Source organism: Entelurus aequoreus, linkage group LG18 (genome assembly GCF_033978785.1).
Source record: "Entelurus aequoreus isolate RoL-2023_Sb linkage group LG18, RoL_Eaeq_v1.1, whole genome shotgun sequence".
In the NCBI taxonomy this organism is placed as follows: domain Eukaryota; kingdom Metazoa; phylum Chordata; class Actinopteri; order Syngnathiformes; family Syngnathidae; genus Entelurus; species Entelurus aequoreus.
In genome coordinates, this window is record NC_084748.1 from 30,739,363 (window position 1) to 30,762,561 (window position 23,199).

Consider the following 23,199-nt stretch of genomic DNA (forward strand, 5'->3'; position numbering starts at 1 on the left):
CCTGTCAGAGCTGATCTATGTATTCAATATAAAGCTTGACGCCACCACTGTCCTCTCTCTGTCTGCTTTGGTTCCTTCTTTCCCCTTTATGGCCCTCGTTATCTGTTTCTCCTTTAGTTTCCTCTTTCTAATTCCTTCTTGAGCTTGACAATGTGAAGCCGCTGCAGTCGTTCATTGGCAGAAATGACACTATTGAAATGTCACATTTAGACATAAAAAACAAGTTCTTTATGAAGCTGCTAAAGCAAAGTGTGTGTTATTTTAATTCTGTTTGCGCCACTTTTTCTATTGACACCGGCCTCAGGCGCAGTCCTCGATCTTTCTCCCTTTCCTTGGAAAGACACTTTTGCAGCTCTGCACTTTTTGTTCCAGTCACACTCTTGCAAACACCCTAAAGAGATCTATTATGTGTGTTTTGAGCAGGCAGTTGCTCCATAACAGCAACTTGAGTAGCAGCAACGGAGCACGGAGGACCTTTTTCGAGATAGCATCGACTCATGTGACATCGACATCAATGAGAAGGTATACTCTATGTGCATGTCTGTAGGTTTGGATTTTTTTTTTACACTTTTGCTCCATACATTTACTTTTTATTTAATAAAATAACACCCAATTACTGTATTTTCTGGACTATAGAGCACATCGGTATATAAGCCGCACCTACTGAATTTTAGAAGAAAAATATATGTTTCCGTGTATTAGCCACACTGGAGTTTAAGCCGGAGATATATAATAGTTTCCAAACGGTGCCTTTAACACGGCAGTAAAACGGTTGATCAAACAAAACGAAAGTCATCGTCATGGACCCACTCGCTGCGGAAGCTAGCTCTCCAATCAGCTCAATCAACAGACAAAATAACTCCACGGTGACATTTTGGTGAACTTACGGAGAATTTGTGGAACTGAAACAATACAAAAAGAATGCCATTGTAACAATGACGCTCAAAAACATGTTAGCTAATGTTAACGACGCTAGCTTCATTACAATACGATAGCACGTACAAATATGCATAAAAACAGTCCTACAGACATCATACATGTGACGGTTTAGTAAGTGTTAATAATGTTAGTTATATTGTAAACATTATTACAAATGTTGCTTGGAGTGATAAAAGAAGAATCCATACGAGCAGAAACCCTATAGATGACTTGAAGACGGAATGGCACTTGTACTTCCGGTTTAAAGCACAAAACGCAAGGAAATACTGTCGACGTTTACCCCGCAGCACCTGCAGTGAGCGAACTTGTCCAAAAGATGGTGCCATAGCACAGTGGTCCCCAACCACCGGGCCACGGCCCGGTACCGGTCCGTGGATCGATTGGTACCGGGCCACACAAGAAAAAAAAAATTATTTTTTATTTTTTTATTTTTTTTATTAAACCGACATAAAAAACACAAGATACACTTACAATTAGTGCACAAACCCAAAAAACCTCCCTCCCCCATTTATACTCACTTTTTTATGACAAAAAAAATAATAATAATAAATACCATACCAACCCCCAATCCATAATCTTTATACCTAATCCAACATCATTTATGTTTTAAGCAATGATAACATGGTTGTTTCAAGTCATAGTTACTGGAACTACCTTGTACACTGCGTTGTTCTGTCACTGTTTTTTTATAAGAAACACCTGACACTCAATACTCCCGCTTTGCTGTGTTGAAAACAATTGTCGCTGTCCAAAAAGTGTTTTATAGATCAGATGCTGCTGGTCTATTTGTGCGATAGACCAGGTTTTCAAAGTGGCAGTCCCCCTTTCAGAGAGTATAATACCGTTGAGGCCTTCTGTACTCCCTGAAATCTAAATCTCGAGAGCATTTCATGGGTCATTTTCTGCCTACTTGAGACTGTTCAAAGTCTCACTATAAGACCTAAATTCAATAATTTAATTTTGCTTTTGAGATCATCAATATTAGCTTTGAACAGTGGTTCTGTGATGAAGCTCATAACTTAAAATACTCGTATTGTTTCATTCTGTCTAGCTATCCATCTACTGATAGCCTTTCCCCTGCAGTAGCTAATGCTATCGAGTGAGACATTGGATATTGGGCGGATCTTATGGATGTTCACAATGGCATTTGCTACGCGGACTAGCGGTGTGAAAGTATCTGAACATTGCTTGTCACCCAAATTGAAAGCAAAAAATTAACCGAGACACTACTCGTATCTCAAAAAAACGATGAAGTGGGGTCCTTGTAAGCCAAAATACCCCTGTATATTTTGTCATGTTTCCCCTTAGGGACAGAAATGTTTTTACACACACCCTGAATTACAATACTATTAAGAAACTTTATCATATTTATTTATCTGTATGTGTCAAGCTAGCTTGCTTCAAATAAAGTGCTTATTATACTTGAAAATATTATATACAGTAGTTCCTCATTAGCTAATGTATTCCTTTTGATGTCAACCAAAGGGCTATGTTTACTACGTCATATTTCCTGGTCAGCCTGTTGATTAAGTCGAACACTGCTGCCCTCTAGCTGGAGTCTAGTGTAGCGTTAAAACATGAATAAAGATGCTAATACTGGCGGTCCAGCTTTCTTCTCATTAACCTCATGACACCTCACTGCGCTGCCCCTGTGTGCCCCAACACACTTTTTGTGAAGCAGTGGCTTGAAATGGCTGGCTTTGAAACTATTTTCTTAATTTTTCCTCAAGATGCTGTGCCATACTTTGAAAATCTCTGAATCTAAACTATTGTTTGTTGCAAGGTTTTTTTCTCCTAGTTAACATTTTTGTTAATGTAGTTTCAGTCTGTAGCTCAGTCAATTTGAATATCTTTAAACATTTAAATTAACTCAGTAGATTCAATACACACAAAGTGAAATGTTTTTTTGTTAATCATTTCAAAATTATAGTTTACAGTTTAAAAAAAAAAATTATAATAATTCAGTAGCTCATTAATGTTGTAAAATTGTTAAAAAGTTTAGTTTTTTTAAACCACTGGTTCACATTCTAATAAGCAAATGAACTGCAAACTTTCTGAGGATTCAGTTGGCCAATTAGTCTGTATTTTTCACTCTTGAAATCGAATAACTTTTGCACGATTTTCTAATTTATTGAGCTGCACCTGTAGCTTCTTTCAAACAAAACACATAGTGTTGCAGATATAGTCCTAATACCTTATTTTTTAACAAACTTTTTAAACGTAGCTCATAATGTAAATCAAGCTCTTCGTCTCGGCCAGGTATCGTCTTTGGAAAGGAAGGTTGCAGAACTGGAGAATGAAATTTTAATCCACGATGATCTCAAGTCCAAGTTGAAGCAAGACAACACACATTTAGTACACAGGTATGGTCTGAAAAATTGTGTTGTGACATCGTTCCTTATAAAAATAGCAATCACATTGACAAAATGGTCTCAGGGTTAATGAGCTTGAGGAACAGCTAAAAGACCAGGAGACACGGGAGGACCAAAATCTGCAAGGGGAGCTGAGACGACATCGAGAGACCTTCAGCAAGATGGAGAGAGACAAAACTACACAGATTGAGCTGCTCAACAGCCGGTAAGAAACTCACGTGAACACAGTTTAGTTGTAAAAGACCTAGATTGCTCCATACAGAGTTGTGTCAGAAAAGCTCTAGGATTGTTGATATTCTTCGATGTGAGGGCTTTCGTCCTCTTGAGTTGAGACTATCAACTGGCACATCTACAAAGTGATTTTGTGGCATTTGCTTGGTTCAGTGTGCGAGCAAAGAGTTGTGGCAGGAAAACTGCCGTGCCTGCTCACAGTAGTCTTCTTTAAAGGGGAAAATGTGTTGTTTGGATTTCAAATACAGTAATACCTCAACTTACAAACTCAGTTGGTTCCGTGACCGAGCTAGTAACCCAAAAAACGTGTATCTTCAATCAGCGTCGCCCATTGAAATGTATTGAAATCAATTCAACCTGCGCTTGCCCCCCACCTCAAAACAGCACAATTTGACCATATAACATGGCTTTTAAAAAGTAAAGCAGACTTTCAGATTAGAAATATTGTTTGAAAAACAATACAATAGAATGTACTGCAAACAACTGCGGCATGAAGTAATGTAATTATGTACAGCATTTACATTGACGAGCGACCGACGTCCGCGGTGAATTTGGTTTCACATCAGCCGTTGGATATTCGCATCACCCGTTGGATATTCCCTCCATACCTGTAGTTACAGCGGCGGCTAACTCTCACTGCGCTTGCACTGCTCTGTCATGGTGCGCGGGGAGTTCACATCAGATGTAAACGCTGATCACTTATACTTACTAAAATTGACTTCTACGGTATCTCCTTCAAGCTGCTTTGTTGTCAAACACACCATCAGCAGCTTCACAATATTCCCATGGATAAATGTCCGCTGTTTGGATATAATTTTTACATCCTTGCTGGCACAAAAGCTGGCTCTTCATGCTTCAGTATGGTGTTGAGTTGGCTTGCAAGGATTAATGTCCATCAATGATGCTTATGACGATATTGATGCTATCAATACACATCTTTCATAACCTTGATACTAATATTTAAAGACTCACGGAACTATTGTCATACACATGAGACACATGAAATGGCACAAAATGTTGTCCCCGAGGTCATAGATTTAACCCAATGAGTACCACAAGAACAATAGTGTGTATGTAATAATTTAAACAGAGTAGGTTAAAAATAGCATAAGTTAATAGGAAAAGATAATAAATAGAGGAATAGAAAATATTGCAACACTCTCTAGTACAAAGAAAACAGTGATAGCAAACCATGTTAATACCTGAGTGATATTTTGATACACAGAAGGTTGTTGTAAAACAAGTAGTTAAAAGACCGAAGACACTACTGAAATTTTGTAACTAGAGAAAAAAGGAGAGACTGCTGGTATGCAGTGTTGGACAAACTACTTGTAAAATGTAATTACTGCAGTTCTATTACTAGTTACTTGTCCAAGACTTACTTGAAATAGTAACTTGATTGCACCTTCATAAATGTAATGTTACCAAGGACAATTATTGTTGTAATCTACCATATTAGTGCATAATGTAACACCTGTTGTGTTTTTGTTGATGTTCAGAGTTCGGTTGTCAATGTGGCTCTGTCAGGACGCTACAATAATAACTAGAGGTGCGAAAAATACTTGTTTCAGATGTGGATGATTCTTCATCAATGAACAAACGTCCATATATAATTTTTTTAAGTTTGTCATTTAAAAGTGTGTTCACTTTCTGTATTTAGTAGTCAGGAATTTCTGATAGGGAGATAAAATAATGTGTTGCAATAGATGGATAGAGTGTGTCGAACGAAGAATAAGTTGACACTATTGTTTTTTTTTTTAAGTACTGTAAATGGTTAAATGTAACTACAGATTATTTGTTTATGGTTGAACAGTGTTTAAATCAAGTGTTAACCCTAAATCCCTTTTGAATTTAATGTTGTCAACGTAAACTGACAAGCTCCTGTAAATAGTTAGGCTGTGAAATAATACCTGAAAATGAGTTGATAAATTGTCCCTATTGTGTGAAAGTGAGTGTGAATAGTTCTGTCTATCTGTGTTGGTCCTGCGATGCGGCCTTCCGCCCGAGTGCAGCTGGCATAGGCTCCAGCACCCCAAGAGGGACAAGCGGTAGGAAATGGAAAGTGTCCTCTATGATCTAAGTTCAGGCAGGATTTAGTACAGAAGAACTTGAGGTGAGGGCCATTAACTGATGATGGTGCATGTTTTATGCTTTCAGAGTTAAGCAGCTGGAGGATGAGAAAAATGAGATGCATGTTAACATGAGCCGACTGAAGACGCAGACAGAGAAACTGGATGAGGTGAGCTACTATTTTTGAATCTCTGTGTGGATGTTCTCATACTGTAACTACATAAAGAATGTTTTTTCCCATACCCTAGAGTAGTGTGATGAAAGAGAATGAAACAAATGTAAATGTCCCTGTGCTCAGGAGAAGCAAAGGATGACTGATAAGCTGGAGGACACCAGCTTGCGCCTGAAAGATGAAATGGACCTGTACCGAAAAATGATGGACAAACTGAGACAAAACAGGCAGCAGTTCCAGGAAGAGAAACAAGCCATGCAGGAGGTGGAACTGAATATTTAATATCAAGCAAATGCACAAACACACCGCAGTGCCACTTTGGCACATCCCACATACTGTACAATATGATGTAACATGGCTTCTTTGTGTAGCTGATGGAGGACTTGCGGCGAGAGTTGGAGCACTTGCAGGTCTTCAAACTGGAGGCCGAGAGGCCCGGACGCAGTCGGAGCTCATCTTCTAGTCTTGCCGACTACAACAACAGGACCAGGGAGATGGAGCTGGAGTACGAGGTCAAGAGGCTCAAGCAGGTAATGAGCAAATACGTGCTTTGGTAATTTGTGCAGTATGTTACACGATTAGCCTGCATCTTTAAGACTCGTTGAAAGGCAAGGAATGCAAATAAGGTGCAAGATGACACCTATGATGGCTCAATGGCTCTGTTGATGGTGATGGCTCTGACAAGGAGTGTAACTCAGAGTGTGTTCACACTCTGGTCTGGACACAAAAAAAAAAACTTGCATTCTGGTTAGCATTCACACTTGTATTTTTGTCAGTGGACTCGGGCTGGAAGATTATGACAAGAATAATAATCAGAATTGTTTTGATTGATATTGTAATCACGATTAATTATTCATTAATTTGCATGATTATTATCCATTCATTTGCAAACATGATTCATTATACCACCAAAACTGAACTTTAAATATATATTTTTTTAAAAAGGATATAAATGAGTAACTAATACAACACAAGTAAAATAATAATAATAGTATAAGTAACAATACATGTAAATAACAATAGCAATATAAAAACAATACAATTCAGATTTTTCGTCATAATTGTTTTTAATTTAGTTTTTTTACCTTTTACACTTACTTTACCACCATAGTGTGTGGTTTTGTGTCAAATAAAATTGTATTAAATTAATTGTTAATTAAATGCAGAAATCTGGACATTTATTGGTGCAATAGATCTTTGGAAAATTTTGAGCATTATTTTAGGTCAAAGCATAATTGTGTAAGTGTATCAATAAGTGCTTTAAGTATATTATACTTGTGTAAGGTACTTTTTTGAAACCTTTATTTTTTTAGCGCAGTCAGAACGGATGTGGTGCACTGCGTTATTATTGTGAAGGGAGGAAGTGTGCTGTCCTGTTGTTCTCATCCGTAGAAAGTCAAACAAAAACCAAAAAAACAACCCGAGGCCTGGTTGCTACCAGTGTCCAGCGCCATGAAATTTCTAATGGATGTACTCTGTTTTCATTCATTCGCTTCTCATCTGTTCCCGTCACAAGTTCACAAATTTGCATGAACAATGCGCGGCCCATTAATCGTTTCAGTATTTTTTCTTTTATATTATATTTTCATGGTCGTGAGAAGCCAAACTCGAAATCAAAATTTCATTAATTGTCCAGCCCTACAATGGACCAAATAATGCTCTGTTAAGCACCCAAAACACAACTTCCTGGTTACATACACTTGAGACAACGCCTGGAAGCGGACTGTACTTCTTCTGCATGTTCCCAAATGCAACTGTAACCAGGCGATGCAGAGCAACACCCGACAGAAAGCTGAGTGAAAATCATCCAAAAATCAAAAGTAAGCACAGAAGCCTGGCTCTTTTCAACAAAGGGGTCCTGTTGATTATAATGCCGTTTGAAACGCCATCTTCTTGCAGCACATCTCAGGGAACCTTTTTGATGTTTTATGCAATTGATATTATCTTTGTTGCGAATGTATGAGTCGCAAGACGTCAAATATTAGGTGCGGGAGGTTATGTCGGACAATGTACAGGTTGAATAAAGGGTCCAACTGAGGCACAACTTAATGCATATGTTTACGAAGGGCATTAGTTGGTCTGCTGTCAAAAATACAAGTGTAAACGCTACCCAGACTGCACTAGGTGACCATCAAGTATCTTTTCATTTTTGACTACTTCTCAGATGTACTTATTTTGACCAGAAACTAGTGTAGGGAAGTAACGATGTGACGTCACGTTGGTGTATAGATCTTCATATATTTAGCAGTATGTCAGTCTGACCATATGTCTTGTATTTATATTAGCATATAGAAAAGCTAGCGACTGGCACCCTATTTGACATGTATCGATTAGCGAGCTAGTTGCTGGTGGGCGATCAGCACACTAGCTGCTTCTCCAAGAAATAAGCGGTATCACCGAGCCATGAGTTTATTAAAGTACGGTAATTAATCACGGTTTACAAAACAGTAAGCGTTGAGAATTTTACCGCGGTTTATCATTAGCACTTCATCCCTACTATGCAGAGACTGAATCAACAGGGCCTCTGCTGGTTTCTCTTAAGTAGTGCAATCCATTTTACCTTTATTGTGTTCAGATGTGATTTATCAACAATCAATTCCACAAAACGATTAATAAAATGATACATATCACTAATAACTACAGTAGATCTGTAGCATTGGGAGAAATCAATGCAAAATTACACCCATGCTTTTAAATGTAACTTGATTTTCCTAAAAAAAAAACAGTACTTTCTATCTCTGTCCAAACAGGATATAATAACTCAGACATGGCAGACCACTGACATTATTTTGATAAATGAAAGTCAATGCTAGTTTGTTCCATGAGGCTTTGTTTGTCGTTTGAGTGAAGTGTGCAGACTAGTTGCTGAGTAAACATTGATTATACAGAATGTGTATGTTTAGATGTCCTCTCTGATCACCTTTACAAGTGTTATTTAATGTCTTCATTACAGTATTTTCACAGCTACTTACATCCTTTTTTTGTTTTGTTTTGGACTGTTATATTTTTGTAGTATCCAAACAACAATAAACTAGAAAAGGAGAAAAACTCATTATGTGCGTGTGTGTGTGTGTGTGCACCGATTTATGTCCCAGGACTTTCTTCCCCCTGAATTCCAGCAGCTTGGGTTGTCTGGGGCTTTGCTCCGTCCCGGTCTGATGGTAAAATTGCTTCTTTGACCCCCTGCCCTCAATAATAACTACTAATCACAATGGAGTAGAGTGAAGCCGCCCGAGCTGATCTGGCCTCAGTGCTGCAGTCCCCTTACTAATGAAACTGTAAAACACGCAAGAGCAAGCAAACTCACCTAGGTTTGGCGCTCAAAAGGGCAACATCACCATGGAGCTTTTATAACCCAGCAGGCAATGCAGGGTACACTCATAACCTGCTTCATGTCCTGTAGGTGTTGCCATAGTAGCCACTTGTGATGCTGGATGATTACCAAGCGCAAGCAGCGTTTTGTTTTCTAGGTTGAGTGAAGCTTTTGAAATAGGAGTTGTATTTGTAGTTGTTCCCACATATTTTCCTTACCAATGGTTGTTCCCTAACTGTCTGTTTTAGGAGAACCACAGGCTGAAGGAGCAGAACGATGAGCTGAATGGCCAGATTCTCAGCCTGAGCTTGTACGAAGCCAAGAATTTGTTCGCCACGCAGACCAAAGCCCAGTCTCTGGCTGCCGAGATAGACAACGCCTCCAGAGACCAGGTAAAAATCACAACATGGTGTCTGATTCATGGAAGTTTTGGGCTGAATCTACACAAGCAGTTCAGTTTATTTCACCACAGCAGAGTTTGCAGTATTAAATACACTGGTATGGCGTATGTTTCCAGGCAGGATCACAATTGGTTCAATATAGTAGATAGTAGAGCTGTCTTCGATTGAGGATTTTCATAGTAGAATCTAATTAGTTAGATTTTGGCCATCAATCGACTCTATGGCGTTTTTTAAGAGAAATAAACAGACGTTGACATGTAGTAGTGTATGGTCACGCGGTGTCGGTATTGTCACATGGATTCTCAGTGATTCTCAAACTGTGGTGTGGTACGCAGGCTCCATCTACTATAGGTAACAGCTAGTGAGCTTACTTGCTGTTACCTCTGTTCGCTCTGCTAAAGAACAGCTTCTTCCCCAGGGCCATAACCACCCTGAACGGACTGCCCCATTGTCCCTCATAACTGCCTTCTCTTCGGTGCAATAACCCATTCCACTAACCACCTTGTTTTTTTCATGTTGATATTCATGTACAGTATATATTCATTTCACCCACTGTATAGAGTGTACATTTGTACAGAGTGTATAGAGTCACATTTGTACAGGGTGTATAGAGTGTACATTTGTACAGAGTGTATAGGGTGTACATTTGCAGTCCACACCATTCTTTGCACTTCTATATTTTTTATATATTTACACATTGTTTTCTTGCATGCACACATCGCACTGTATGGAATGGCCTCAATCTCGTTACCATGCGTAATAATAATAAAGCTGATTCTGATTCTGAGCCATAATGTTGACGGCTGTCTACTTTGGTAATCATATTTGAATGATTACAATCCAAACACTGCTACTTCCGAACTAGTTGTAGTTGTAGAGTATTAATTAGTAGCCAGCGAGAAGTATAATTTTGACGTGACGGATTTTAAACAGAAGTCACAACACCTGAAGTACAGTCAGTATATTACCCGAGGGGGTGTGGCTACAGTTTCCCGAATGGGAAACGTTTTCTTTGAATGCATGTTATAGAATGTTACATTACATTTTCAATGATAAATAATGTTGGTAAATTATTTAATTTCAAATGGGACATTACATGGAAATGTTGGTGTCAAAAAGACAGCCAAAAGAGGTTGGTAGATGAGAATAAATCTAAAGGTCAAATATTATGTAGAAATGGACCAAATTGCAGGGAATGTAGCCTTGATTTCAAAATGTTATTTTTGGATTTGTGTGGTAGCACTTCATGATTCCTCTTTTTTCTCAAAGTGTGCTCACATCTCTGAAATTAATAAAATTGTATCTTTTAGATAAGGAATATTGTATAAAAACACAATAGATCAGGCTACTAACAATTACAATAGTAATGAATAATAATGTACAGCATTTACCTTGGAGAGTGTACTTTCACAGTATTTCCTTCGAGCTGTTTTTCTGTCAAACACACCATCAGTACCTTCTCCACATTTCAATGGATAAATGTTTGCGTTTATGTATTGTGTTAACATTATTGGCTGACATTAAACACATTCTGCTTCAGTATTGTGGGGACTTGCAGTGATACGCTCCAGCTGCTTCGTCAAGACGTTCCTTGCTTTAATTCAAGAAATACCATCCACTTCTTCTCAGCATTGTCCTAAACGTATGTCGATCTCTAGCAATAAGCAAATGCGAGCGAGTTTTGGGCGGATTTTACGGGTTCACTGTGACAATTGCTACACCAATTAACAGCGGGATGCTTGTAACCCAAATTTTTGCTTGCAACTTCAAGCAAAACATTTAGCCGAGAGACAGCTTTTATCTCAAAAGACTCTTAAGTTGAAGTACCCCAGTATATGTATTATATATATGAAGTGAAGTGAATTATATTTATATAGCGCTTTTCTCTTGTGACTCAAAGCGCTTTTACATAGTGAATCCCAATATCTAAGTTACATTTAAACCAGTGTGGGTGGCACTAGGAGCAGGTGGGTAAAGTGTCTTGCCCAAGGACACAACGGAAGTGACTAGGTATGGCGGAAGCGGGGATCGAACCTGGAACCCTCAAGTTGCTGTCACGGCCACTCTACAACCCGGGCTTTACCGCCCCCCATATATCAGTGACATGCGGTGAGGTTCACGGCTGGTGAGGCACTGACTTCATCACAGTCAGATTTACAAACATATGAACCCTAAAGAGTATCTTATTCACCATTTGATTGGCAGCAGTTAACGTGTTATGTTTAAAAGCTCATACCAGTATTCTTCCCTGCTTGGCACTCAGCATCAAGGGTTGGAATTGGGGGTTAAATCACCAAAAATTATTCCCGGGCGCGGCGCCGCTGCTGCCCACTGCTCCCCTCACATCCCAGGGGGTGAGCAAGGGGATGGGTCAAATGCAGAGGACAAATTTCACCACACCTAGTGTGTGTGTGACAATCATTGGTACTTTAACTTAACTTTAACTTTACACATACAAACTGTAGCACACAAAAAAGCACATTTAATAAAAAAAACGTTATTATGGTCTTACCTTTACTTATAAGTGCGGGAACAGTGGTGTTCATGTTGGAGGAGTTGTGAATGAATGAAATATGAAATCCATGCTGCAGTCTGCAGGTGTACCTAATGTTGTGTCCCTGCAGTCGTTCACGGCTCCTCCGGCGCGAGCATTGTTGTTTTTGCACTTTTTGGCTTCTTGTTAAGTGACTTTTTTTGGGTGGATTCGGTCTTGCACATGGAGGGTTTGGATGTGGGCTTTGGTTGGTGTGGCGCTCCCGTCGGGGGTGCATTAACCGGCACAAGGAGGCGGGATTACTGCGAGCCTCAGCCAGTGCGTCTTCGCAGCAGTTTTATGATCGCTCAACACAAGAAATATGTTACACACGTACAGTTGTTGACAAAATACACTGTACATTATATACCTCAGCTAACTAAACTATGGAAATGTATAATATAGTTCATATAGCAATACGGTCTCACTGCACAGCAGGCCAGCAGTTAGCCGAGTCCGCAATCCATGTTGAGGCACAACGCAGTGACGTGCCTCAACTGGCTGCTGATCACCGCAAGTCTCTTCTCAGTATTTGAACGGCAATTGTGAAAATTCAGCGATTTTGAATAAAAATAATCTAAAACTGGTGAAGTTAAATGGAAAATAACTTTATAGTATAATCACTGAATACATATAACAATTTAATTATTTTTTTTCTTTTTACATTTTTTTTCTTTCCATGATGGCAGGTGAGGCCCCGCCTCACCTGCCTCCAGTGACCGCACGTCACTGCCATATATATACATCTTTCCTCGTCTGAGTCAGAAGTATTGTTGTTATTATAATGCAGGATAGCCAGCTGTTCTATTCAGCAATATGGGCATCATCACTTGGTCTTTTTCCTACACACAGCTCACCTCCCACGCTTGAATTGGAATGAAATCAACAGCTTTTCTTTAAATACCGGGTCATCAAACAAGCTAATATGCCATTATTTCCACAGTTAATGGAAGCCCTGAAGGAGCAGGAGGAGATCAACATGCGCCTGCGACAGTACATGGACAAAATCATCCTCGCCATCATTGATCACAACCCTTCCATCTTGGAAATCAAGGCCTAGCCACAGCTGTTTGGAGTCTGCCCAGAAGTGAGGGGAGCTTGATTAGAACACTGGAACATCTCCCCCTGCTGTTTGTGGTTTGGACAACAGCCCTAAAGGGAGAATGCTGAACTAAAGGGAGTGTCACCTTTTTGTGCTCGTGCTTTACACGCTTTGGGACTGGAAACGCGACACTCGACACGTGCACACTGGCGGGAAAAACTGGAAGAGCTTATCCCAGAGGGCGCTGTGATAACAGTTGAGAGACATTATAGCCTGGTGTAGGCAAACACTGTGAGATGCTTAGCAACCAGAACAGCAACCTAACCGCAACGCTTTGTGCCAGTCTAACACTACTCAAGCACTTGGAACCGACATGTTTGAAAAGCGGGTTGAGAAAAGTTGACAAAGTGTTCAGAGAGAGAGAGAGAGAGAGAGAGAGAGAGACTATGGCTCATGCATGCTATTTGGAGGTGGGTTTTGGTGAAGTTGCTCCTTGCAAATGAAGCTAATATATCACTTTACTCCTAAAAACATGTCTTCCATTAACTTTGCAGTGACAGTGTCACTGTTCAGGTTTAGTCATGCGTCACTTTAGGGAGGGGACACCGCAGCCAAGGAGTGTCTCTAAACTCACTTATGATGCTTGAAAGGTGTCACTGCTGTCAGCAATAATAATAAGCGCAACTATGTTGCACATAAAAGTTATGAAACAAATGTACAGGAAGTAATATCTGCTCCTGTGTGTGCATACATGGAAGGAACCTCTTTTTGTTGGTACTAAACACAACATTAGCAAGCAAATGACCCTGTGATACTTTCCAATAACATGAATGTACATCTTGATATTTCACTTCAATATGCTGTATTATGTAATTAACTGGAACCTGAGTTTTGCTTTCTTGCACAAAACCTTTTGTTTCCCTTTTGCATGGCTCATATTTCTCTGTCTGTGCCTTGGGAGGACAATTTCAGGCGGCTCTTGTAAGATTCATTGATTATGAAGGTACATTGTATGTCTTAATCATGTTTCTGGACTTGTACATATTGTATTTACACAGTGATCATTTGTAAATATGTTCAGGTTGGATTCTATTTTCTACAAAGTTATTAGGAAAAGAACAAGAAATGGCTTAAGTGTCCAAAAATAGACAGCTAGCACACTGCATTGTATGAAAGTTAGCGCTTTGTCAGTCTAACAAACTGTATAACACTGTTGGGTTTGTTGTATTTCTATGTGTTATTGCTCACAATAAGTGCACATATTTTCAGTTTTATGATTAGTTATCTGTCTTCCTAAACTAATCATAATGGTGAGTGAGCAATATATATTGTTATGCCTAACAAATGGTTTCACTTTTTGGGCATTTCTAAAATGGAAATTAAAGGGGTACACTGAGCTATGAAAAAATGCCACATTATTTCTTTAGGTTGTTTTTCTGTAGTAGTTATTTAAAACAAATCAACATGGTTACAGTGCTGGTTTGCACTTACTGGTCCCTAACTATAACATTAGGAATACATGCACAGGCTAATATCAAATGGAATATTTTTCTAAAATAATTTATGGTTGATGCTTTGTAGTGTACAACTCAACAGTCTTTCTAATACGGTGCCACTCTGTCACAAAAAATACATTAAGTAAATGTTGTCTTGTGATCTACAAACGAGCAAGTAAATTGAATTTTGGGTTTTTTTTAATTAAAAAAACATATATACAAAATAAATATGCACATTTAAGCTGATTCTACATTAATGATCATTTTCATTATAAAGCTAATATTTAGATTTGTACTTTATTTATGCAAGTATGCCTACAATTTAAAAAGTGCATTTTAATCATTATAAACCATCAAATAAAATACATTAAAACACATGTGAAAAAGTACAAACATGGCTCCGCTGTGGCGCCCTCTAGTGTTGAACTTCTTGTTTCAGACGGTTACCAATTTGACCATCGAGCCCAGTCCAGAGGGGCGTACTTCAAACTGCAGCACAGGTGAGACGCAATTAAACTAAAGCAGTGCTTTTTATACATTGAATCATCAAAAATAGCCACTTTATTTCCCCGTGGTTGACTCGATAGTGGGTTTTTTACCGTTTTGTGGCCTTTAGCTCACACGATGAGGCTGTCAATCACTCGGCTAACACATGCTTAGCATTTAGCTTAGCGGCTAACCATCATTTCTTGTTAAGAGGTAGCAAAAGACACTCCTGAAATTACGACACACTATATGAACATTAAAATCAATAACATGCTCTGAAGGTGCCAAATGTAGCTTTAAAGGTGTTAGTACATGTAACTGCATAGAGTTGATGGAGGGCCCATTATTTAGATACAACATGGCGCCCACCTCACTTTGTGTGAATGAGAGGTTGGCTGTAAACTAGGCTGACTATTTTCTGAAATCCCAAAAAGAAGACCCATATATGCGTGCCAAGGCCGGGTCGAGGTGACAATTTGCCAATGATACTCGAACTTGCTTTATAAATAATGTATTTACTTAAATAAAGCATTTTTCCCCCTCTGTTGACATTATAACAAAATAAGTCACACTTACATTCTGTAACATTCGCAGTTTTAGAAAAAGTGCAGAGGTAGCAATATTCAAAATAACCTCTTTGTGTATAATGTAAACATAAATATTGCCAAAAACATGCACCTGGGGATAGGTTGATTGGCAACACTAAATTGGCCCTAGTGTGTGAATGTGAGTGTGAATGTTGTCTGTCTATCTGTTGGCCCTGTGATGAGGTGGCGACTTGTCCAGGGTGTACAAGTCCGCCCGAATGCAGCTGGGATAGGCTCCAGCACCCCCCGCGACCCCGAAAGGGACAAGCGGTAGAAAATGGATGGATGGATGGATAAATATTGCCTCAAAACAGGTTAATTAAATTTAAACAAAAAACAGATCACAGCCCATTCTTTAAAATGTCTCTTCCCAGTCTGGTTTGATTGATTGATACTTGTATTAGTAGATTGCACAGTACAGTACATATTCCGTACAATTGACCACTAAATGGTAACACCCGAATAAGTTTTTCAACTTGTTTAAGTCGGGGTCCACGTTAATCAATTCATGGTACAAATATATACTATCAGCATAATGCAGTCATCAGACAAGTTAATCATCAGAGTATATACATTGAATTATTTACATTATTTACAATCCGGGGGGTGGGATGTGGAGGGGGTTGGGATGGGGGGGTTAGGTTTGGTTGATAACAGCACTTCAGTCATCAACAATTATATCATCTGAGAAATGGACATTGAAACAGTGTAGGTCTGACTTCGTAGGATATGTACAGCGAGCAGTGAACATAGTGAACTCAGAAAGCATAAGAACAAGTATATACATTTGATTATTTACAATCCGGGGAGGTGGGATGTGGTGGGGGGAGGCGGTTAGTCTAGGGTTGTAGTTGCCTGGAGGTGTTCTTTTAGTGCGGTTTTGAAGGAAGGTAGAGATGCACTTTCTTTTACACCTGTTTGGTGTAAAAGAACCATTCTAATGTAAAAAAATATAAATAATGCCTCAAAACATTTGAAACAAAACCAGAGGTTCTCAGAGAATACACCATATGTGAAGAGTATTTCGCAAATCAGTTAAAACAATAACAGAGGTAGCATTTCTTAGCCAATTCTTTTTGGCTTATGTAAAAAAAAATAAAAAAATAGAAATAATGCAGAGTCAACATTTAAAACAAAAAAAAGGAAGAGTAGCGTATTGCGTTTGTTCTTATTTAGTCGTCTTGGCCTTCCTCATCTCCTTGGTTTTCCTCCTCATCTCCCTGGTCTTCCTCCTTGTCTCCCTGGCCTTCCATGTTTGCCCATGCATATTTAGCTGAAGAGCTTATTTCCAGCAAAGCACTGGTGTAATCCATCGACCTGTAACTGTTATAGTGTTTGACTGTGTGGAATGCTAAAACACCCTCTGCTGCATTTACAATGTCTTCTCCTTTACCAGGTCGCACAAAGTACTCTGTCAATTTAGCAGACGTGTCAATTTAGCAGACGAGCTCTCGCTCTGCATAGCTGTTTTGTGCTTTGTAGTGTCGATTTGGGCTTGTAGATCGTTGGCCCCTTTTTTGTTCACAGATACATACGTTCCTTTTGCTTCCCATGTGTCATGGCCAGGACGAAAATACGGATACTTTTTCCGCAAATCATCCGTGAAGTTGCATTTACGTTTCGACATCTCTCTCTTGTGTCCGGTCTGTCTCTCTACTCCCTCACTCACGAATGCTGCTGCATGCGCTCGTCTCCACAGTTTTTGTTTTTAACCCGTTCTTAACTCTGAACGTACATTGAAAATATACGCAACCCTAACTCAAAATGCCGGACGTTTGAGGCATTTAAGAAACCCCACCCGGTCAGCCCCGCAAAAGAGGACATGTCCGGGGAAAAGAGGACGTATGGTCAGTGTACTGTAAACTTTAAAGAGTTCAGTTCTGTCGTGGCTATGCCCTTACATCAAACTATCCATCCATCCATTTTCTACCGCTTGGCCCATTATGGGGTCGAGGGGTGCTGGAGCCTATCCCAGCTGCACATGGGCGGAAGGCGGTGTACACCCTGGACAAGTCACCACCTCATCACAGAGCCAACACAGATAGACAGACAATATTCACACATTAGGGCCAATTTAGTGTTGCCAATCAACCTATCCCCAGGTGCATGTCTTTGGAGGTGGGCGGAAGCCGAAGTACCCGGAGGGAACCCACGCAGTCACATGGAGAACATGCAAACTCCACACAGAAAGATCCCGAACCCAGGACCTTCGTATTGTGGGCCACACATACTAAACCCTGTGCCACTATCTTTTAGATATCAAAATGCCACAGTACTCTACAGACATAGTGGACAGAAGAGAAGAAGCCCTTGAGAACATCTGTGTTGCCAATGGTCCAAATGTCCAGTCTGAAGGTTTGCTGAAAGAAGCCTCTGTTGGCAATGACTGCCGATCGAGAACCAGTATTGGGTCGAATCGTCTAAAAAGGTCAAAACCGGTCAAATCGAATGCCACCAAACCACCCTACATGCTTAATGGACTTTTAAACCATGGCTTTAAGGGCAAGGATACACAAGCAGCACCTGCAAGGACTAAGAGGAAACACAGCAGCACCTTTTCAACTATCATGGGTCCTGGCAGAAGCAGTCATAGCAGCGCTCCAGATGGCATCTTGGTAAACCGGACCGCCAGAGAGGACCACGCATCGTCCACTTCTAAGCAACCGGCAACCGAACCCAGCCCACCTGCGAGTACCAGGGCAAGGAGCCTGAGATGGAGAAGGAAAAACAGCTATAAGAAGAGGTGGGTCACCTTTCTGACCGTTGCTTTGTGGGTTACTAATTGTATTTATACTGGCATATATGAGTAGTAAGGATGGGCGAAATGGCCTAAAATCCATATTGAGATATACAGTATATCGCAGCCTCTTGCGATAATGTTATACACAATGAATTATTTGGTATATAAATGATAATAGAACCATTTTAAAATGGATTACAAAGGTTCTTAATTTTCCTGCTGCTGTTTGCGGTAACATATTGCGTAATTTCCAGTTGTATTATTTTTAGGGCTGTGCAGTGATTAATTTTTTAAATTTGATTAATCACATTTTGGAATTAAGATTAATCATGATTAATCACGGGTGATTACTCACTTACATGATTAAAATTTGCTAAAGAAAAGATTGTAATATCAGTACACAAATGCAATTTTGTTGTCAGAATGTCTTTCAGGCACGTTTTTAAACCTTTTACTTGAATGCATGTCATTTATTTGCACAAAATCTGGTCACAGCATTATCTAAAGTTTTTTCAGGCTTTATTTTGAAGTGAAATTTGCCAGTAATCAGTTCAGGGAGTCTTTTCAATCATTTTGTACAGATGTATGCATTGATTGGATTACTGACTATATAGCGGTTAAGTAAAAAAAAAGAAAAGCTTTTACTGTCAAAAATACATTTAATTAATCTAAGTGTATTCTTGACTAATGCGATAACTTTTTGTGTGATAATCACAGGAGTTAGCACGTTAATTTTGACAGCCCTAATTATTTTCCCACAATTATTATTAATATACTTGCTAATATACTGTTAATAGTTAGTTACTTTCTGCTGTAACATGGATCCATCTACAAGTCTGTAAAAATGTATTAAGCAGCTTATTTTTGTTTCGTTTGGATACTACAAATTTGCATACCAAGTAGTTACATGGGCAGTATTGGCCATATTGATTGTTCATACTTTTTCATCATCTTTAAATAATACAATTTTTTATCACATCTGTAGTCCCAACAAAAACATGGCATAGCAGTGTGACAATAAATAATATTTAAAAAAAAATCCTTATTACCTTTTATTACAACATTCAAAACAAAGTAAATTGGGACAATTAACTAAACAAAAACAAAATATACTATTGGCATTTTTTTTCCTGATTTCGTATAAAATAACAAAAATGCCAAAAACAATTTTGTGATTATGATAAATATTGATCTAATAATTACGATAATTGTATCGTACTATACCGTAATCCCTCGTTTGCCACTCTTAACTGTTCCTGGACATGACCGTGATCAATGAATTCCCGTAAAGTAGGAATCATCATTTCTTAATCAAATATTTTCATAGCTCGAGCATAAAAAACTGTTTATGACCTTCTAAATACATTTTTCAACATTATGAGAGCCCTCTAGATGCAAAATAACACACATTCGTCCCCATTATATTCTTTTCATCTAATATAGTATTGCTGCCTGAGGCTGAGCCAGTTAGCGGCCATGATACTGAACATCGTACTCTGATTGGTTTGGTTTTATTTGGTGGCCAATGCCACTTGTAGTATAGGTATTTTTAGACCATTTAGTAATTTCTGTGCTTGGAAATGTTTAATTAAGAGGTAAAATGTTGTAGGCTTTGATTATAAAAAACACAAAAAAATATGTCATGTGGTGAGGCTGCAATATTGGAAGTGCCATGTGGTGAGGTAAGACAGTACATGATATTGTTATTGTTGAGATTTGTATCGATCTGCCCACGCCTGTTTATTCAAGAGCTTTAGCTTAGCGGTAAGCTATACTGATTTTGTATCCTCCTATGTTGTGTACTGTAGCAGATCTAGCTATCCATAGTCCTCTAACCCTCCAGTGATAATAGTACATGTAAGAAACATGTTTTTTTGGCACAATGAAAGAGTGTATTAGTGATTTTGAAACGTCACTGTGGAGGGACGTTAGCCGCTAGCGAGAACGCTGCGTTACGTTGAGGACGGCTTCAATCTCTTGTCGCTGTGAAATTTACGGGACACAGCTACAATGTGTCATCAACGTGCATCATCGCGACATAACGATATTATTAAAAGCTTTATCGTCACTCAAATAATTTTAGCGGCAGTATCGCACACCCCTAATGAGTATCCACATATAGTACCATCTAAAACATACTAAGATACTCGGTCCTTTGTTAAATAATAGAGTAATACCACTTTCAGGCACTCATTTTACATGTTTATTTTATTTGAATTGCCGTCTCTTTATAGCCAGTTATTTTTCTCAAGTATCATTGAGATTAGTCCAACATGATAATCAGAAGCCCTCTATAGAGACTCACTAGGCGCGTGTCCTGAGAAGCCAACACAGCACATGACGCCGCCACTAGAGGATGAAGACTGGGAAAAGGATTGCCAGGCCAATGTGGAAAAGAGGGTCCAACCTTCTGGTAAATAATATTTTTTCTTATAATAATAATACCCGTCTTATTATTTGTAAAATATGCAATGTGTTGATCATCCGAAATAGTTGTGCGGATTAACATGAATAATGTTGCTTTCTGTGTATTCATTTAATCCATGGGATCGCCTGGTTGATTATGAAAAAATGTTTTGTCCATGTTACTATGGTAATGTGTAACTGCTTTACAGTAGCAGATTGTATTTGTTATTTATGCTTGTTTATTATGAATAATGTGACACAGTTGGAGGCAGGGCTAATTGTTCCTGGATGGATACACCTGATTGAGGGTTTGCACTTGCTGCACGGCTATGAGACATTGCTCACGTGCATTTTCTTTGTTGTTCCTGCATTTAATTACCGGTATGCATGTATAATACAGCTCCCTCAATCAATATCTTTACTTTTCTTTGAAAATATTATAACTCCGCAGTTGGACATAAATGTGAATCAGCATCTGTCAGAGCAGCAATAATGGTAATTTAGGCTTTCATGTAACATGCCAAACTAATATCTTGATGGTATTGTTCTTCCTTCCAGGTCAAGAAGATGTGCTGCAGTTGACTTTGCAGGGTTTATCACTGGATCAATGGGAGGGTTTGGGAATCGAACCCAATTACAACCCAGCCATACACCATTCACATCCCCTGCAGTGGCACTGCCCTAAAATCGCTGCAGAACTTGAACAGTTTGCAGACGCAGATGAGTAAACCAAAGAGACATTCCATGTTCCTACCACCATCGCTCAATTCTGTCAGCCTTGTTAGCCCTCAATGGAAGTGCAGTGATTGTTGTCATTTTTCATTAGGGGATTCCGTGTCAGTTTCCATGCTTGGAAGATAGTTTTTGACCTTAGCAGGTAGATACTTTGGGAAAATGAATAGGTTATAATAAACTTTCATGCTGTCATGGCATCAATTGATTTATTTTGCTGTGGCTTTAAGTTTGGATTTTATATAGTTTTTTTATGTTGTGATGTATGTGTGATTTGTGAATGTTTCTCTTTTAAGTCTGTCTTTTTTAAAATTATTTTAGTGGGGTTAAGTCCTTTTAATTTTTCAACTAGTAATAGCAATATTTGTTTTTAGGCCCTTTTGGTTTGTCAGTTTTAGTGAATCACATCCAGGCACAGTTAGCAATACTCCAAAATGTCATGAGTTGTTCTGACCCATGGTTTCAGTTTCAGTACCTGAATAAATCAAATGTTCTCTTGGTCAAACCTTTGTTTCATTGCCTTTGTCAGTAGGTCTTGTGTTATGTAGCAATGACTATGTCTGGCCGATAGATGGCAGAGCTGTTGCAGCTTTTTAGCATTTTCTCACAGCATTGGGAGTTGAGTGGGTTCATTTCCAAGGACTCACTTGCATACTTACTACATTTTTTCCCCCAAGGTCCATTCGTGAAGGGCTTAATGATGAAACATTAAAGGTGTTTTCAACATATTAAAACCTTCTAAGTACACAGTCATCATTTGACTTAATTGATAAATGATGTTTTTAAGCGCGCATGAGATTTTATTAATTTTCCTCAACTTCATTAGCATTTCTATAAGCAATATGGAAGAGTGTTTATTACAATGTCGTTTTTATAAGTTGTATAGGATTTATTTTTGGAAAAATGCATTAGTACACACACACACACACACACGAAAGCCCTCCCCCAAAAGAAAAGCCATACCTTCTTATAGATGGAAGTTATGCTCCACTTTTGAGTAAATAAACACCCAGACCACTATTTGGAAGATGATATTGGATGTATATTAGCATCTTCTGGCTTGATTACTTTTGAGTCAAACAATATATTTAATCTGGAAAGAGGTGCTATTAAGTTGTTTTATCTGTATGAGGATGTCACTGAGTGATATACAGGTTTTGTGCCTATCCTAGCTGCACTTTGGCCACTTCATCGCAGGGGCCAACACAGACAACTATTCACACTCACACGTGAGGGCCAATACAGCTTTCATTGAAATTATATCAAAAGAAAGTTTGAAATGTCTTGAGTTGCATGTTATGAGCCTATGTCATATATTTGTTTCACCTTGTAAATCTAATTGCTGGAATAAACAAACCTTAACACGATATTGTAATTTTTTGAGTTTCACCTGTATCTTGGACTTGTCTGTGATTGTTCCTTTCTTTAGTTGTCCCAGTGGACACTTCCAACACACTTTCAATCGCAATTATACTGGTCCTCCTCCTAACAATACAACAGTTGATTTTTTTAAATAAATACAGATCTGTGGTTGTACTAAAAAGCGTTGTTTTTTTTGTGATGACGTCAATAAAACAAGCTGCAGGGCATCAGCGCCAATTCTCCTTAGATGTGATTCAACAACAACTATTCCATCCTGTTTGATCTGACATGTTGCATCTTGAGTGATCTAGTCTAGT

The 23,199-nt window shown here is 38.9% G+C and overlaps 2 protein-coding genes across 3 annotated transcripts; both read left to right on the forward strand.

Annotated features, from left to right (window-relative positions):
• Positions 1-406: 406 nt before the first annotated feature.
• LOC133633421 (rab11 family-interacting protein 4A-like) lies at positions 407-14,517 on the forward strand. Its single transcript, XM_062025946.1, is given in 9 exon segments — positions 407-461; positions 464-522; positions 3,199-3,302; positions 3,376-3,516; positions 5,700-5,781; positions 5,911-6,048; positions 6,156-6,314; positions 9,346-9,489; positions 12,975-14,517. Coding segments are annotated over 9 exon segments (999 nt in total). The 3' UTR covers positions 13,092-14,517.
• Positions 14,518-14,907: 390 nt separating this feature from the next.
• LOC133634018 (uncharacterized) lies at positions 14,908-22,839 on the forward strand. 2 transcript variants are annotated; one of them, XM_062026918.1, is made up of 4 exons: positions 14,949-15,069; positions 17,899-18,385; positions 20,680-20,795; positions 21,347-22,837. In XM_062026918.1, exons 1-4 carry the CDS (start codon positions 14,964-14,966, stop codon positions 21,514-21,516), a joined length of 879 nt encoding a protein of 292 aa, XP_061882902.1. In that variant the 5' UTR covers positions 14,949-14,963; the 3' UTR covers positions 21,517-22,837. The 2 variants fall into 2 exon arrangements, with proteins under 2 accessions (XP_061882903.1, XP_061882902.1); XM_062026919.1 differs by lacking the exon at positions 20,680-20,795 and having other exon boundaries at positions 14,908-15,069; positions 21,347-22,839.
• The last annotated feature ends 360 nt before the right edge of the window (positions 22,840-23,199 follow it).

Excerpts from the sequence above, each read along its gene's own strand:
- LOC133634018 (XM_062026918.1), top strand. The coding sequence starts at position 14,964 with ATGGCTCCGCTGTGGCGCCCTCTAGTGTTGAACTTCTTGTTTCAGACG. Across the intron at positions 18,386-20,679 it reads AAAAACAGCTATAAGAAGAG|AGACTCACTAGGCGCGTGTC; the intron begins GTGGGTCACCTT and ends AGCCCTCTATAG. Across the intron at positions 20,796-21,346 it reads AAAGAGGGTCCAACCTTCTG|GTCAAGAAGATGTGCTGCAG; the intron begins GTAAATAATATT and ends TCTTCCTTCCAG.